Consider the following 13,637-nt stretch of genomic DNA (forward strand, 5'->3'; position numbering starts at 1 on the left):
AGCGACGATGAAGGAACGATGAGATACTTCTAAGTCAGGATGGTGTGTGACTTGAAGGGGAACTTGGAGGTGATGGTGTTCCCATGTGCCTACTGCCCTTGTGGTAGAGGTCGCGGATTTGTGAGGTGCTGCCGAAGATGGGCCGAAGGGCCTCTATCTGTGCTGTATTACTCTATGACTCTAAGCCTTGGCAAGTTGCTGCAGTGCATCTTGTAGATGGTACACACTGTAGCCACGGTACGCTGGTGGTGGAGGAAGTGAATGTTTAAGTTGGTGGATGGGGGCCAATCAAGCGGGCTGCTTTGTCCTGGATGGTTTCGAGCTTCTTGAGTGTTGTTGGAGCTGCACTCATCCAGGCAAGTAGAAAGTATTCCATCACACTCCTGACTTGTGCCTTGTAGATGGTGGAAAGGCTTTGGGGAGTCAAGGCTTCTTCGGCAGACCGACTCAATCCCTAATACATGGAGCTTAAGGTCTGGAGTGAGATCCAGCGTTACCATTATATTCCAGGTATTGGTCTCAGACTGGTGACTATATAGTGCAATGCACAGTGGCAGACCTAGGTTATACTGCTGGCTGTGCCTCGTTGCAAGGCATACTAAGCTCAACCTGTCCTGCCCCACCCCGGTGGCTCATTTTTATTATGAGAGCATGGGCGAGCATGTCGCTTCTTTCTTAACATTAATAAAAGTCAAAAGTAAGTATCTAAAGTCCCTGAGAGGTGTTGCACACCTTGAAAATGTGGCTTTGCACTCGGCTGGCGTTATACTACACCCACGAGAAGCTCAAACACTGAGACTACCTACTGGAGGTGGCCTCGCTTTAGTGTGTTCAGCAATCAGATCACTGACCTGACCCCTGAGTTACTTCACTGTTTCCACGTTGCACAGAAACTGTTTCATGGATACAGCAGCATCTGTTGTGCCCGAGGACTGTACGGCAAGCATTGGTGTTGCATCTAATTACTGAACAATAAGCATCGGTGTGTAAATTTAAAAAAAACTTTTAATATAATTTGTAGAAATAAATGTATTCCCAGACCTGAAAACTTTGAAATGCATTGCTCCTAGCGTCAGCTCCCTGCTCTGGTGTCCTTGTTGCCCAACCCATCTTTGAGTAACTGCAGAGAGTCAACAGCACCACCTGCTGGCAGATGTGCCGGTCTCTTCCCTTTGGCATTATTAACTGGTTATCTGAATCATAGAAACGTACAGCACAGAAGGAGACCATTCGGCCCATCGTGAATGAACACAGGAAAATATTTACTGAAATTAGAGCCAGGCCATCCAGTAGTGAAATCTGGAAACACTTCTTCAGACAAAGGATAGCAGAAATCTGCAACTCTCTCCTCCAAAAGGCTGTGGATGCTGGATCCATTGGAGCTTTCAAGGCTGAGATCGATAGACTTTTGTTAGGTAAGAGTATCAAGGGATATTTAAATTTAAATTAAGATTTAAAGTAAAGGTAGAAGGATTAGAGGGGAGCTGGAGTGTCAGTTGTGGCTCAGTGGGTAGCACTCTCGCCTCGGAGTCAGAAGGTTGTGGGTTCATAGTCCCACTCCAGAGACTTAAGTACAAAAATCCAGGCCGACACTCCAGTGCAATGCTGAAGGAGTGAAGCACTATCGGAGGTGCTGTCTTTCGGATGAGACATTAAACCAAGGCCCTGTCTGCTCTCTCAGGTGGATGTAAAAGATTCCATGGCATTATTCAAAAAAGAGCAGGGGAGTTATCCCCAGTATCCTGGCCAATATTTATCCCACAATCAACATAACAAAAGACAGATTATCTGGTCATTATCACATTGCTGTTTGTGGGAGCTTGCTGTGCACAGACTGGCTGCCGCACTTCCACATTACAACAGTGACTACACTTCAAAAGTACTTCATTGGTTATAAATTGCTTTGAGATGTCCGGTGGTTGTGAAAGGCGCTATATATATATAACGCAAGTCTTTCTTTCTTTAAATTTTTTCACCCAGAGTGTGGTGGGGGTCTGGAACTCACTGCCTAAAATTGTGGTAGAGGCAGAAACCCTCATTGCAATTAAAAAGTACTTGGATATGCACTTGAAATGCTGTAATCTACAAGGCTACAGCCCAAGAGCTCTAAAGTGGGATTAGGCTGGATAGCTCTTTTTTGGCCAGCACAGACACGATGGGCCGAATGGCCTCCTTCTGTGCTGTAAACTTCTATGATTCTATGATATGGAGCAAAGGTGGATAAATTGGGTTGATCAGCCATGGTCTAATTGAATGCCGGAACAGGCTCGAGGGACTGAATGGCCTATTCCTGTTTCTATGAAAACGTAGCACAAGAACAGTCAAGGAAGGAAAAGGCCTTTTGGCCTGTGAAAGCACATGCTTATTTAACCAGCTTCACCCTCTGTCTTAAACTACTTTCAGTTTGCAGCTGTTGTATTCTCTTCTGTTAACTGACTGACTTTTATTATTCATATTCCTGTTAAGTATTTTCTCTGCACACATCATGTTTTCAGCCCAAACTGCACCTAATTGCCAATTGCATAGGTTCTGTTATTTCAACCGCCTACCAGATCAGAACTGCATGAAACATAGGAACAGGAGTGGGCCATTCAGCCCCTCGAGCCAGTTCTGCCATTCAATTAGATCACGGCTGAAACACTTCACATCCCAACAATCGTCCGCCACAATTTAAAGCTTCAGTGAACTGGGCAGCAGAAAACTCACTGAACTCCTGATCAGTGAATAAAATTGATGAGGAATCCAGTGTATTTACAAGAGCCAAGTTAATGCAAGAAAATCTGATGGCAGAAGGTTTGCAAAGTGCAGAGCGATAAAGAAATTCCTAAATCTTAAACCGTCGAATGAAAGAATTCAATGGATTAAAAATATTTAACTGAAAGAATCAGTGAAAGTTTCTGATCCTGTGAGGTCTGCTATTGCTCTGCACTGAACGGCTCAGTGGCTTTAGTGGAGCAGGCGACTGAGAATTGATTTTTTAAAATAAAATTGTCAGCTTGTGCTTTAATTAGCTCTGTGCCTCCTGCTCTGGCAGAAATGCTGCTGGGATGTGCATAATTATAAAGAGTCCTATATTATAATGAATTTTACATTAGTTACAATTGTATTTTCAGCACAGCTATCTGATTAGATCCTGTGAGGTGCATTCTAAAGCAACTATTTTGCTTTGTCGCATCTGATTAATAGCTTTCTCAAGAGACAACTCTGTATCCACCTGGGATCTTGCAGAGTTTTACATCTCACGGATCTGCCTCTAGCCTGTCACAGATTAATTTGTTATTCAAAACATCACAACCAACGAGTTCCGAGAGACAGTATAATTAATTAATAAATGAATTGACACTTTGCCTTCCACTTGTGTCTGCTGGTTAGACTTAGCTTGCTTGAATATTAGTTTTCTGCGACCACAAAATGCTTTTCAAATTTCTTGTTAGCGACTTTCTTTTCATCCTCGTCCAGTAATCCAAAAGAGTGCATGATGTCTTCTACATTACTCCCCATCCAGTAAATCAGTATATTTATTTGCTTTTCTTTTGGGTGGTGATTAGTTCACTGGTATATTTTTACAGATGCCACTTCTGACACTATGTACAAAAACTTGTCTTACTTTTAGTTAAGTATTACCAAGGACATATTGAAAGCTAGTTACCTTGAGTCTGCAGTCAGTACCTATCACCATATTATCCACCCAGCCCTGCTACACATACAGTTCTACTTAATAACAACAGAAGACGCTGGAAAAACTCAGCAGGCCAGGCAACATCCGTGGAGAGAGAAATAGAGTCAACGTTTCAGGTCGAAGGGTTTCGACCTGAAACGTTGACTCTATTTCTCTCTCCACGGATGTTGCCTGGCCTGCTGAGTTTTTCCAGCGTCTTCTGTTGTTATTTCGGATTTCCAGCATCTGCAGTATTTTGCTATCGTACAGTTCTACTTCCTGAGTTTACAGGGAACTCCTACTTGAAGGTAACACTACAGATATATCCACCATTTTAACCCCAAAATAAACTGTATTAAGCCAAATTCAGGCATAGTAGAAGCAGGTTATTTTGGAGTATCTTGGTGGAATCCGATTGGTTCCCTATGAACCGACAGTCCCACCTAACAAACCTTACAACTGCTTATTCTGTTTATGTGCCTCCCCAGTTCAGTCACTGTCAAGCCTACCAGTGTTTAATCAGCCACAATTCTGCCAACTGTGAGACACAGCTGTTCAACCACTGTTCAAACTGAGCTGGAAAATCCAAACGTTTACCTAGACTCAAAACCATTGTTCCACCTAAATGGATGGATGTGGTTTGGTCAGCCGATGGAAGAGCTTGGTCCTCGAGCTGGGACCACATTTACCAGTTCTGTACCTACACAAACCATTTGGAAGAGGTCAGTTAAAAGCTCAGAAACAGAATCTATTGGCCACATTCGGCTTCAGGATAAAAAACTGAATCAGCGATTGGTATTTTTGTGGAGATTGACCTTGGGATGTGGCAGGTAAATTGTGTAATGCAAACAAATGGAAATAATTCTCATGTGTGGATAAGATAAGCTATTAGAAGATGAAGTAGAAAGGACTAAACCTTTGTGCAGTTTAAGGGGGAGAAATTCGGTATCGTCCATTTTGAGGCGCTAATATCGGCCGGGTGCAAAGTTTAGCGCCCGGCGCTAATTATCGCCTCCGACTGCAAAATTCGTCTCTTGTCCCTGGAGGTGATTTGAGCGCTAAATCAGGCACTACACACCTCTCTTAAGGCGCTAACGTCAGGGAGCGAGGTGCTACCTCAGAGCGCTGGCGAAGCTCAGGTTATGTCAGTTAGCAATGGAACACAGACACACAGGCGCCATCCAGTTCTTAGAGGGGAGGGGCCATCTTGCTGGCCAGCCACACCCTGCTCATTGCAGCCTTGAATCTCGGCCTGGAGTGACCTCAAAAGCAATTGTGTTGGAAGCACTAATGGATAGGCCCAAGAACCTCAAAAGTGGTGCTGAGGGCCAAAACTCCTTAGGGCAGCGTTAAAACCAAATATTTTGCCGACAAGGAAAGGCAGGAAGCGCCCATCTTTAAATAGCGCTCCCCCAGCCCCTTGCCGACTTGAAAACGTTCCCCTCTACCTGTCGTTCCTTGCGGCAGGCACTAGGCAGGGGGCGCCACTCAATATGCGATCCGGGGCGTTGCACGCTCGACTGACGTCACGATCTGTGGGCGCAGGAGATCGTGGCAGTAGTGTTTAACGCCGCCGCAAAATAACTGGTCAATTTCACGAGCACCGCAAACATCGCCACGCTCGGGCGCTAGTTGCGTTGCGCCCTGTTAACGCCCTCTTAGGGCGCTAATAGGAGGCGCTAATCAACCGAATTTTTCCCCCTAAGTCTCTTATATATATATATTTTTACTGTCTATATCCAGATGACCTTTTGTCCCCTCGTTACCTTAAACTTACACAGGGTATAAAAATAAGGGTAAAGGTTTTGTACACTGGAGTTTGTGCACTTATAAAATGAGAGAGACCGAATGGCCTGGAGGTTCTTGGGGCCCCGATCCACTGGGATAAGTGCAGTGAAGCAGAAACCTCACCCAAAGTAGGACATCCCATACCAAATTCCAGGGACAGGGACACTCACCTAGCCGGGGTGGGCCACTGGCACCCACCAGGCTGCCCCAGCCCGTCAATCTGTCCATCTAAGGCACAACAGTTTTCTGAATGCCCAAATGAGTCAAAGAAAAATTCATTTTGAATATAGGTCTTCATCTCCCATTGGAGCCACTCCAACTAGAGAAGAACATCAATTCAATTCAATTTTATTTGCCATATGTACTAGTACAATGGAATGCTTACTCCCCGTAGGGACACGTCAGCTATTTTTACAGCACCGTGCTCAGAAAGTCAATTCTTTGGCATCCAGTGGCAGTGGGAGCACAATGTCCCTCAACCGCTCCGTCTTCCTCATCACTGCGGCCTCCTCCTCACTGTTGCCGGCTCGGCTCCACGTGTGGTGGCCTGCTTCTCCCGCTCACCCTCTGGCCACCATTCCCGGCTCCCCTCCTCCCAGTCGGACTGCGAGTCGTCATGGCTGCTGCTGCTGCTCAATGCGCTGCGCTGCCTCTGCCCGACTCGCCGAACACATCCTCCGGTCGCCGCGGCCTCCACCTCACAGTCGCCGGCTCCACGGTCCGACGGCCCGGGCCTGCTTCTCCTGCTTCCGGTCCGGCCTCTGGCCACCATGCTTGGCTCCCCTCCTCCCAGCCGGAATGCTTCCCGGCTGAGGAGCAGCCAGCCGACGTGCTCTAGCGGGTCGACGTGGCTGCTGCTGCGTCCTGATGTGCTGCGCTGCCTCCGCCCGACTCGCCGAACACCTCGCTCCGGTTGCGGGAGCGAGCGGTGAGAGCGGGCCGCCCGAAGCAGGGAGAGCGCACTAGCGCCGGACCGTCTCGGTCGCCATCTTGACCATTGATCCTCTCTGGGATTGATTACTTCACTCTAGTGAAGGTTTGGGGCCTTTAGAGGGCCTCAAAGGGATTTACGCCAGAGCTCAACTGGCATGAATTCCCCTGAGGCCTTTCAAAGATATAATGGGGGGAATTTCCATGAGAAGCTTAGGTACACCCTCCGACACGTCCACTTGATGTGTGAATCGCAGGTGAGTTGATGATCTGCTCACAGTCCACCATCCCCCACCACCCTGACTGGAATTTAAGGTTCCAATTCAAATAGGCAGAATGCCAGCAGGACCAGAATCTGGGATCCAGCCCCACTTCCCCATCAACCCCCCCACCACCACCCCCCTCACCATGTGTAAATGCAATACACCCTCAGCAACCAAAGGAATTTCAGTGCCCAATCAGTTAATAGAAGGAAACTTTACTGGGAATTTATTCAGATTTAAACTCTTATCATTTCCAGTCAAACTATGAACATTTCTCAAAATCAGATGAAAGCAGGCCATGGGGAGCCTGGAAAGATTTGTTTGTGGATGAGCACAAACTGTAGGGGAAACAGTCAGAGAGAAAACCCAGTCCCTGAAATCACCCTACACCAATCAGGACTAACAGCAATTTTCTATAGTAACCTGTATTTCTGGGGAGTCTGAAGCCATGGACCAGATTGCAACTCCAGGCCTGTTCCCCTGTTAGACCACTGCTTTTTATATGCACTCATGGTATCCATGAGAAACAGTTAACTGGCCCATGAAAAAACAACTCACTGGCCCATGAACAGAAACCACTCACTGGCCCATGAACAGAAACCACTCACTGGCCCATGAACAGAAACCACTCACTGGCCCATGAACAGAAACCACTCACTGGCCCATGAACAGAAACCACTCACTGGCCCATGAACAGAAACCACTCACTGGCCCATGAACAGAAAAGGCCCTGCTGCATTTAAAAGAACATTTCCCAGAATCCCTTGCAAACACCCCAACCACATGATCAACGCTATGTTCTTTCTATAAAACACAGGCTAGATAGAGCTCCAAAAATGTAGTTCTCCAATTTCATTAAATATCCCCATTTGGATGGGTCAAAAATATCAACCAGCGGCAAGGGAAAATTTGAAAGAGCACAAAATACATTCTTGCACTATCACAGTAAGTCGTTCTGCACAGTCCCCCTTGATCTCGATTCAGCAAAGGGGGTATGCTGGTGAACAAGAGCTCTTGTGCATGTTAAGTATTGTCCTCTTTTTCTTTAACTATATAAACTTCCCAACATCAACAAATACACATATTGATTTCATAACTGCTTCCCAGGTTCACTTCAGTGCAGTATGGGAAACAAAATGTCTGCTTCACTGGAGAACTCCAGCAAGTGATAGTGTTACACAGTCAGCAAGTGGCTTGATAACAAAGCATCTGCAGGAAAAGGTAAGAGTCTGGTACAGTATCCACTTAAACACGAAGCTGTTGCCAATGGCAATAGTGGGCAACTGCCAATAATGTTACATTTTCAAGAGCTTAAATAGTTTGGCCTTCTCGTCGGAAGCTTGTATGTGACGATCACACAGTTAAAACTCTTCACAAGCAGTGTTATTGAAAGAAGATCATTGCATACTGGATTTAATTATTGCATTCTGCCAAGTGAGAATTCTGTTTAGATCAGGAGATTTTGGCTTGTAACCCAGGAAATGCTGATAGTCCCTATTCACCACTTCATAAATAGTTGATGACATTTTCCCAGGTGGGTAAGCATTAAAAAGGTTAATCAGTTTGCTGTTTTATTTTATTTTAAGCCTTTCCATCTCTTTTTAATTAACATGGGAAATTCCAACAAGATGTTAAAAGAAGCTTTGAGTTTCTTGGGAAGCACACAGCTGACAGTGTGATTGGCTGGCTAAGAATCCCACAAAATCCACTTTGCTTAACAGCTGCTTATTTGGGTTCCACATGAAAAAATTCCCTTGTAATGCTGAGAGGCAACTGTTAGAACTGCCTGTTTGGAAAAAGGGTACACTATCTTTTCTTTGTCAATGGATTGTAGTTTATTGTTTTCCAAGTATTACTGCATTGATTATCTTGCTGTGTCTTACTACTTTTATGTATTATCTTACTTGTAAATAAATCTCTCTATTCGTTTTAGCCAGATACATAAAGCCTTTCAGAGTTGACAGGAGAGTACACGATCTATGGTGAAATATACTGTAATTAAAGGGTAACTGTTAGTCTTGTGGCACACTATCCCACTCATAGGACACATAAGGGCACAGGTTTCAGTTCATAGGAGAGTTGTCCTCTGCCTTTCTGCTGTGAGAGCAAGTTAAAAGTACTGGGATAAAATCTGCATCACCACCACACCGAGAAACATGGGCATATAGTCACCACCAGACTCCCGAAGCTTGGACCCAAGCTATTCCTCTCCCTCTCCACCAACTATATTGTTTGTTTTATACCCTGTTCGAGACCTCTTTGTGAAATTGGTTTGTGACTGACCGCTGTATGCACCATTCCTACTGAGGTCAGCTTTTTCAGGCACAGTGCGGCTAAACCAGCGATCTTTAAAGGGACCTCTGGAGGCTGCCACCCAGAAGGTAAGTTTCAAGATTTTACTTACCTTAATGTGGAACAGGAGTGCCCCTGCCAGCTCCACGTTCAAAGCACAGGCTGCTGTTAGCCACTGCTCACCCCCCAGCAACCCCCCAACCTCACCTGAGACAAACTCGCACCCCCTCATCCACCAGCGAGCACCCTCCGGGACTGCGATGGGAGCCTGCAGCTGAGCAGTTCTATCCGGTACTATCCCAAAGAGGCCGGTGGACCAAGCTGTGGCCTCACAGTTTTGCTGATGGTTCTCCCTGTCATTTCCTGTTGTCTTCTGTTGCTGTAGCTGAAGTTTCTTGACTGGGCATTAACTAAACAGTTCCATTTGTATTATTTGCATTACCCAAATTCTCCCTACAAATGGTGACTCTGCTGCTCTTTGCAACTGTCTCTAGTTCCTCCTAAAATTAATTCCAAACTTTGTTATTACACAGCAAGATCTGATATCTACCTGCTGTTACATTTTTGCTAGGATCCAGTTACCATTTGATTAAATTCTGGCAACTTCTCTTTCTCCAAGGTATCAGCCTTGGCTCAGTGGTATTGAAGCCCACTCCAGAGACTTGAGCACATAATCCACACTGACACTCCAGTGCAGTACTGAGGGGGTGCTGCACTGTCAGAGGTGTCATCTTCAAGATGAAATGTTAAACCTGCCCTTTCAAGTGAACATAAAAGATCCCATGGTACTCTTCAAAGAAGGGCAGTGAGTTATACTGCTGTCCTGACCAACATTTATCCCTCAACCAACATCACCGAAATAGATTATCTGGTCATTTAATTCATTGCTGTTTGTGGGACTTTGCTGTGCGCAGACTATCGCATTTCCTTACGTTACAACAGTGACTACACTTCAAAATACTTCATTGACTGTGAAGTGCGTTGGGACATCCTGAGTTGATGAATGGTATATAAATTCAAGTTCTTGCTTCTCATGACATGACTGAACATTCTGTTGTGCAAACTCCTACAATTCCCAGGAGTTAAGTGGTGGTTCACTGTCTGATATTACCCCATAAGAACATAGAAATAGGAGCAGGAGTAGGCCAATCGGCCCCTCGAGCCTGCTCCGCCATTCAATAAGATCATGGCTGATCTGATCCTAACCGCCAATCCACTATCACAGAACCATCTCCTGAATCTAACAGAATTAGACACATGAAATAGGAGCAGGATCAGGCTACACGGCCCCTGGGCCCGCTCCGCTACCCACAGGGCCATGACCGATCCAAACCTAGACTCATGTCCAAATTCCTGCCCGCTCCCCATAACCCTTAATTCCCTTTACTTCTAGGAAACTGTCTATTTCTGTTTTAAATTTATGTAATGATGTAGCTTCTACAGCTTTTTGGGGCAGCATATTCCATGGACCTACCACCCTCTGAGTGAAGTAGTTCCCCCTCATCTCAGTTTTGAAAGAGCAGCCCCTTATTCTAAGACTATGCCCCCTAGTTCTAGTTTCACCCATCATCGGGAACATCCTCCCCGCATCCACCTGATCCAACCCCTTCACAATCTTATATGTTTCAATAAGATCGCCTCTCATTCTTCTGAACTCCAATGAGTAGACTCCCAATCTACTCAACCTCTCCTCATATGTCCATCCCCTCATCCCCGGGATTAACCGAGTGAAACTTCTTTGTACTGACTCGAGAGCAAGTATGTCCTTTCTTAAGTATGGACACCAAAACTGTACACAGTATTCCAGGTGCGGTCTCACCAATACCTTGTACAACTGAAGCAATACCTCCCTATTTTTATATTCTATGCCCCTAGCAATGAAAGCCAACATTCCATTGGCCTTCTTAATCACTTGCTGCACCTGCATACTAACCTTTTGAGTTTCGTGCACCAGGACCCCCAGATCCCTTTGTACTTCAGTACTTTCTAGTTCCTTGCCATTAAGATAATAACTTGCTCTACGATTTTTCCTGCCAAAGTGCATAACCTCACACTTTCCAGTATTGTATTCCATCTGCCAAATCTCTGCCCACTTACTTAGCCTGTCTATGTCCCCTTGCAGGTTTTTTATGTCCTCCTCACTCACTACTTTCCCTCCCATCTTAGTATCATCTGCAAACTTTGATATGTTACACTCGGTCCCCTCCTCCAAATCGTTAATATAGATTGTAAAGAGTTGGGGACCTAGCACTGACCCCTGCGGAACACCACTAGTTACTGATTGCCAGTCTGAGAATGAACCATTTATCCCAACTCTCTGCCTTCTGTTAGATAGCCAATCCTCTATCCATGCCAGAATATTACCCCCAATCCCGTGATTTTTTATCTTAAGCAATAATCTTTTGTGTGGCACCTTGTCAAATGCCTTTTGGAAGTCTAAATACACTACGTCCACTGGTTCCCCTTTATCCACCCTATATGTTACTTCCTCAAAGAACTCCAGCAAATTTGTCAAACATGACTTCCCCTTCATAAAACCATGCTGACTTTGTCCTATTAAATTATGATTATCCAAATGTCCTGTTACTGTCTCCTTAATAATGGACTCCAAAATTTTACCTACCACAGATGTTAGGCTAACCGGCCTATAGTTTCCAGCCTTCTGTCTACTGCCCTTTTTAAATAAGGGTGTTACATCTGGAACATCAGAGTGCAAAATGAGATTTCATCTTAAAAGTGACTTATTTCCATTTATTTATTAGTCAGTCTGTCAATTTCAAACAAATCAGAGTAATCTATAATATATTAAAAAGTCTTGCATTTAACACACGCTTCCTGTTTGTCACCCTTACTTTGTGAGTCATAATTTTGTCACGTGATTCCAGTAACCCTTCAATTTTCCAAATTAATTCAACGCTGATGATTCAATTCTCCGAGCTGAACCTCCCACTAGATAACACTGTGACACCAATCGCTACTTGTATAGTTACTAGCCATTGGCTGGGGATGATCACATGATATGGTCCTTCCAGCCCCATTGCATTGCATCATCATAAATCGAACAGCAGCTCTTTCAATGCAAGTTTCTGTAGCCTCACTTCTTCCCTACTTGTTTTTGCAGGCTCCTTGTATTTTTTTTCTCAGAGGCATCATTGTATTGCCTTCATTTTTTTTGTTTCCCCAATTTTGCCCTTTTATCAACACCCTAGTTCTTTTTTCTCTATCTCTGTATTTTATAGCCCTGTTCATAGTGTACCTCTTTGTTATTTTGTTTATCCCTGTTGTTTCATTAACCCCTCTTGACCCTCTTTGTTTTTTATATTCCTGATCCCACTCTTTATTTAATCAATGGTAAGCACCTTGTTTTTTTTCTGTGTCTTGGTCTCTTTTTTAAAAGCCCCATTTCTCACAGTTCTTCTTCTCCCATTGTCCTTTTTTCTGAAGACTTATTCCCCACTGTACTTTTTTTGGAAGGCTCTTCTCCGCTGTCTGTTATTTTTATTTAGGAATTTCTCTACCTCTCTATCTTTTTCCCTTAACTCATATTTCCCACAATATTTTTATTTTCAACTCCTGTTTGCAACTGCGTTTATCCCTCCACACAACGACCCAAAATCTAAGTAGCACACTTTGGGGGGGGGGGAAATTGTCATTTATATAGCCTCAGGACGTCCCAAAGTGCTTTACAGCCAATGATCCAATGATGTAAAAACAGAGAATGCTGGAAATACTCAGCAGGTCAGGCAGCATCTGTGAAAAGAGGAACAGAGTTAACGTTTCAGGTCGATGACCTTTCATCAGAACTGGAAAAAGTTGGAGATGGAACAGGTCTTTGCAAACCTTGCTCATTCAATCCCCTAAATACTCAGTACCTCATTAAGGTTTCTACCCTGCAACGACTCCCCAACCCTCTCCCTTCACTTCTATACCCCAATTACCAACTACCCCCAAAAAAGTACCAATGCTGATTCTCCCAATCCTCTGGATTACTACTACACCCCTCCCACATTGTTACAAACCAAATAACACAGGGCCACAAACCACATTGTCTCACCTGCTTGTAAGAAATGTCGCAAAAGGTCCACTTGCTTATAAAAGGTCACGACCTCTGAGTCACTATGAAAACTCCATGGGAGGTTTACAAATAGAAAATATGAGGTAATTTCTTCCGCTTGGTTTAACCAGACATGCCTGCCAACCGTCAGTGTTTCATACTGGCTTCAGCATTTTGTGCACCTTGGTCTGAACATGAGCTGACAAAAATCAGCATGGACTGGACCCCTCTTCCCTCAACACTGCTCCTGTTGCTAATGGAAGTGCTTCTGGCCACTGCGGCTTGCTGGTAGCAGCACCAAGGGATCAGGTGGGAAATTAATGGGAATAAATGGGAGAAAAAGAGGGAAATGAATATTAATGAAGGCAAAAGGAAAGAGGAAGTGGATAGCACTGAAGGAGACAAGGAAAGGGGAAATAGATAGCAAAGGAGGGATAATGGAAATGGATGGCAAAGATATGGAAGGGCTAGGGTAATGGATGGAAATGAAGGGGGAAGGAAGGTGGCAGAAGCTGAGAGCAGTGTCTTGGGGGGAAAGGGGAGAAGCTGGTGGCAGCACAATGAGGTGGAAGAGGAAGAAGTCCAGCATTGACTGAGAGGGATCGGGCAATGAATTAAAAAAAATAAAAAATCATCAATTGTGAATTATAAA

General features: G+C 44.7%; 1 protein-coding gene across 5 annotated transcripts in view; it reads right to left on the reverse strand.

The window, feature by feature from the left end:
• Positions 1 to 13,637, reverse strand: part of LOC147116367 (uncharacterized) — a 53,454-nt gene that overhangs the window by 28,776 nt on the left and 11,041 nt on the right. For 3 of the 5 annotated variants that reach the window (XM_085991229.1, XM_085991227.1, XM_085991228.1), the window contains exon 3: positions 11,555 to 11,628. The exons of 1 other annotated variant lie outside the window; for it this stretch is intronic. In XM_085991229.1, the coding sequence (XP_085847355.1) occupies positions 11,555 to 11,628 (74 nt within the window). Of the gene's footprint in view, positions 1 to 11,554; positions 11,629 to 11,649; positions 12,682 to 13,637 lie in introns of those variants that run through there. One more of the 5 variants, XR_015078797.1, reaches the window with a different exon arrangement.

Source organism: Somniosus microcephalus, chromosome 6 (assembly GCF_052327205.1).
Source record: "Somniosus microcephalus isolate GS21.2 chromosome 6, FLI_Smic_1.0, whole genome shotgun sequence".
In the NCBI taxonomy this organism is placed as follows: Eukaryota; Metazoa; Chordata; class Chondrichthyes; order Squaliformes; family Somniosidae; genus Somniosus; species Somniosus microcephalus.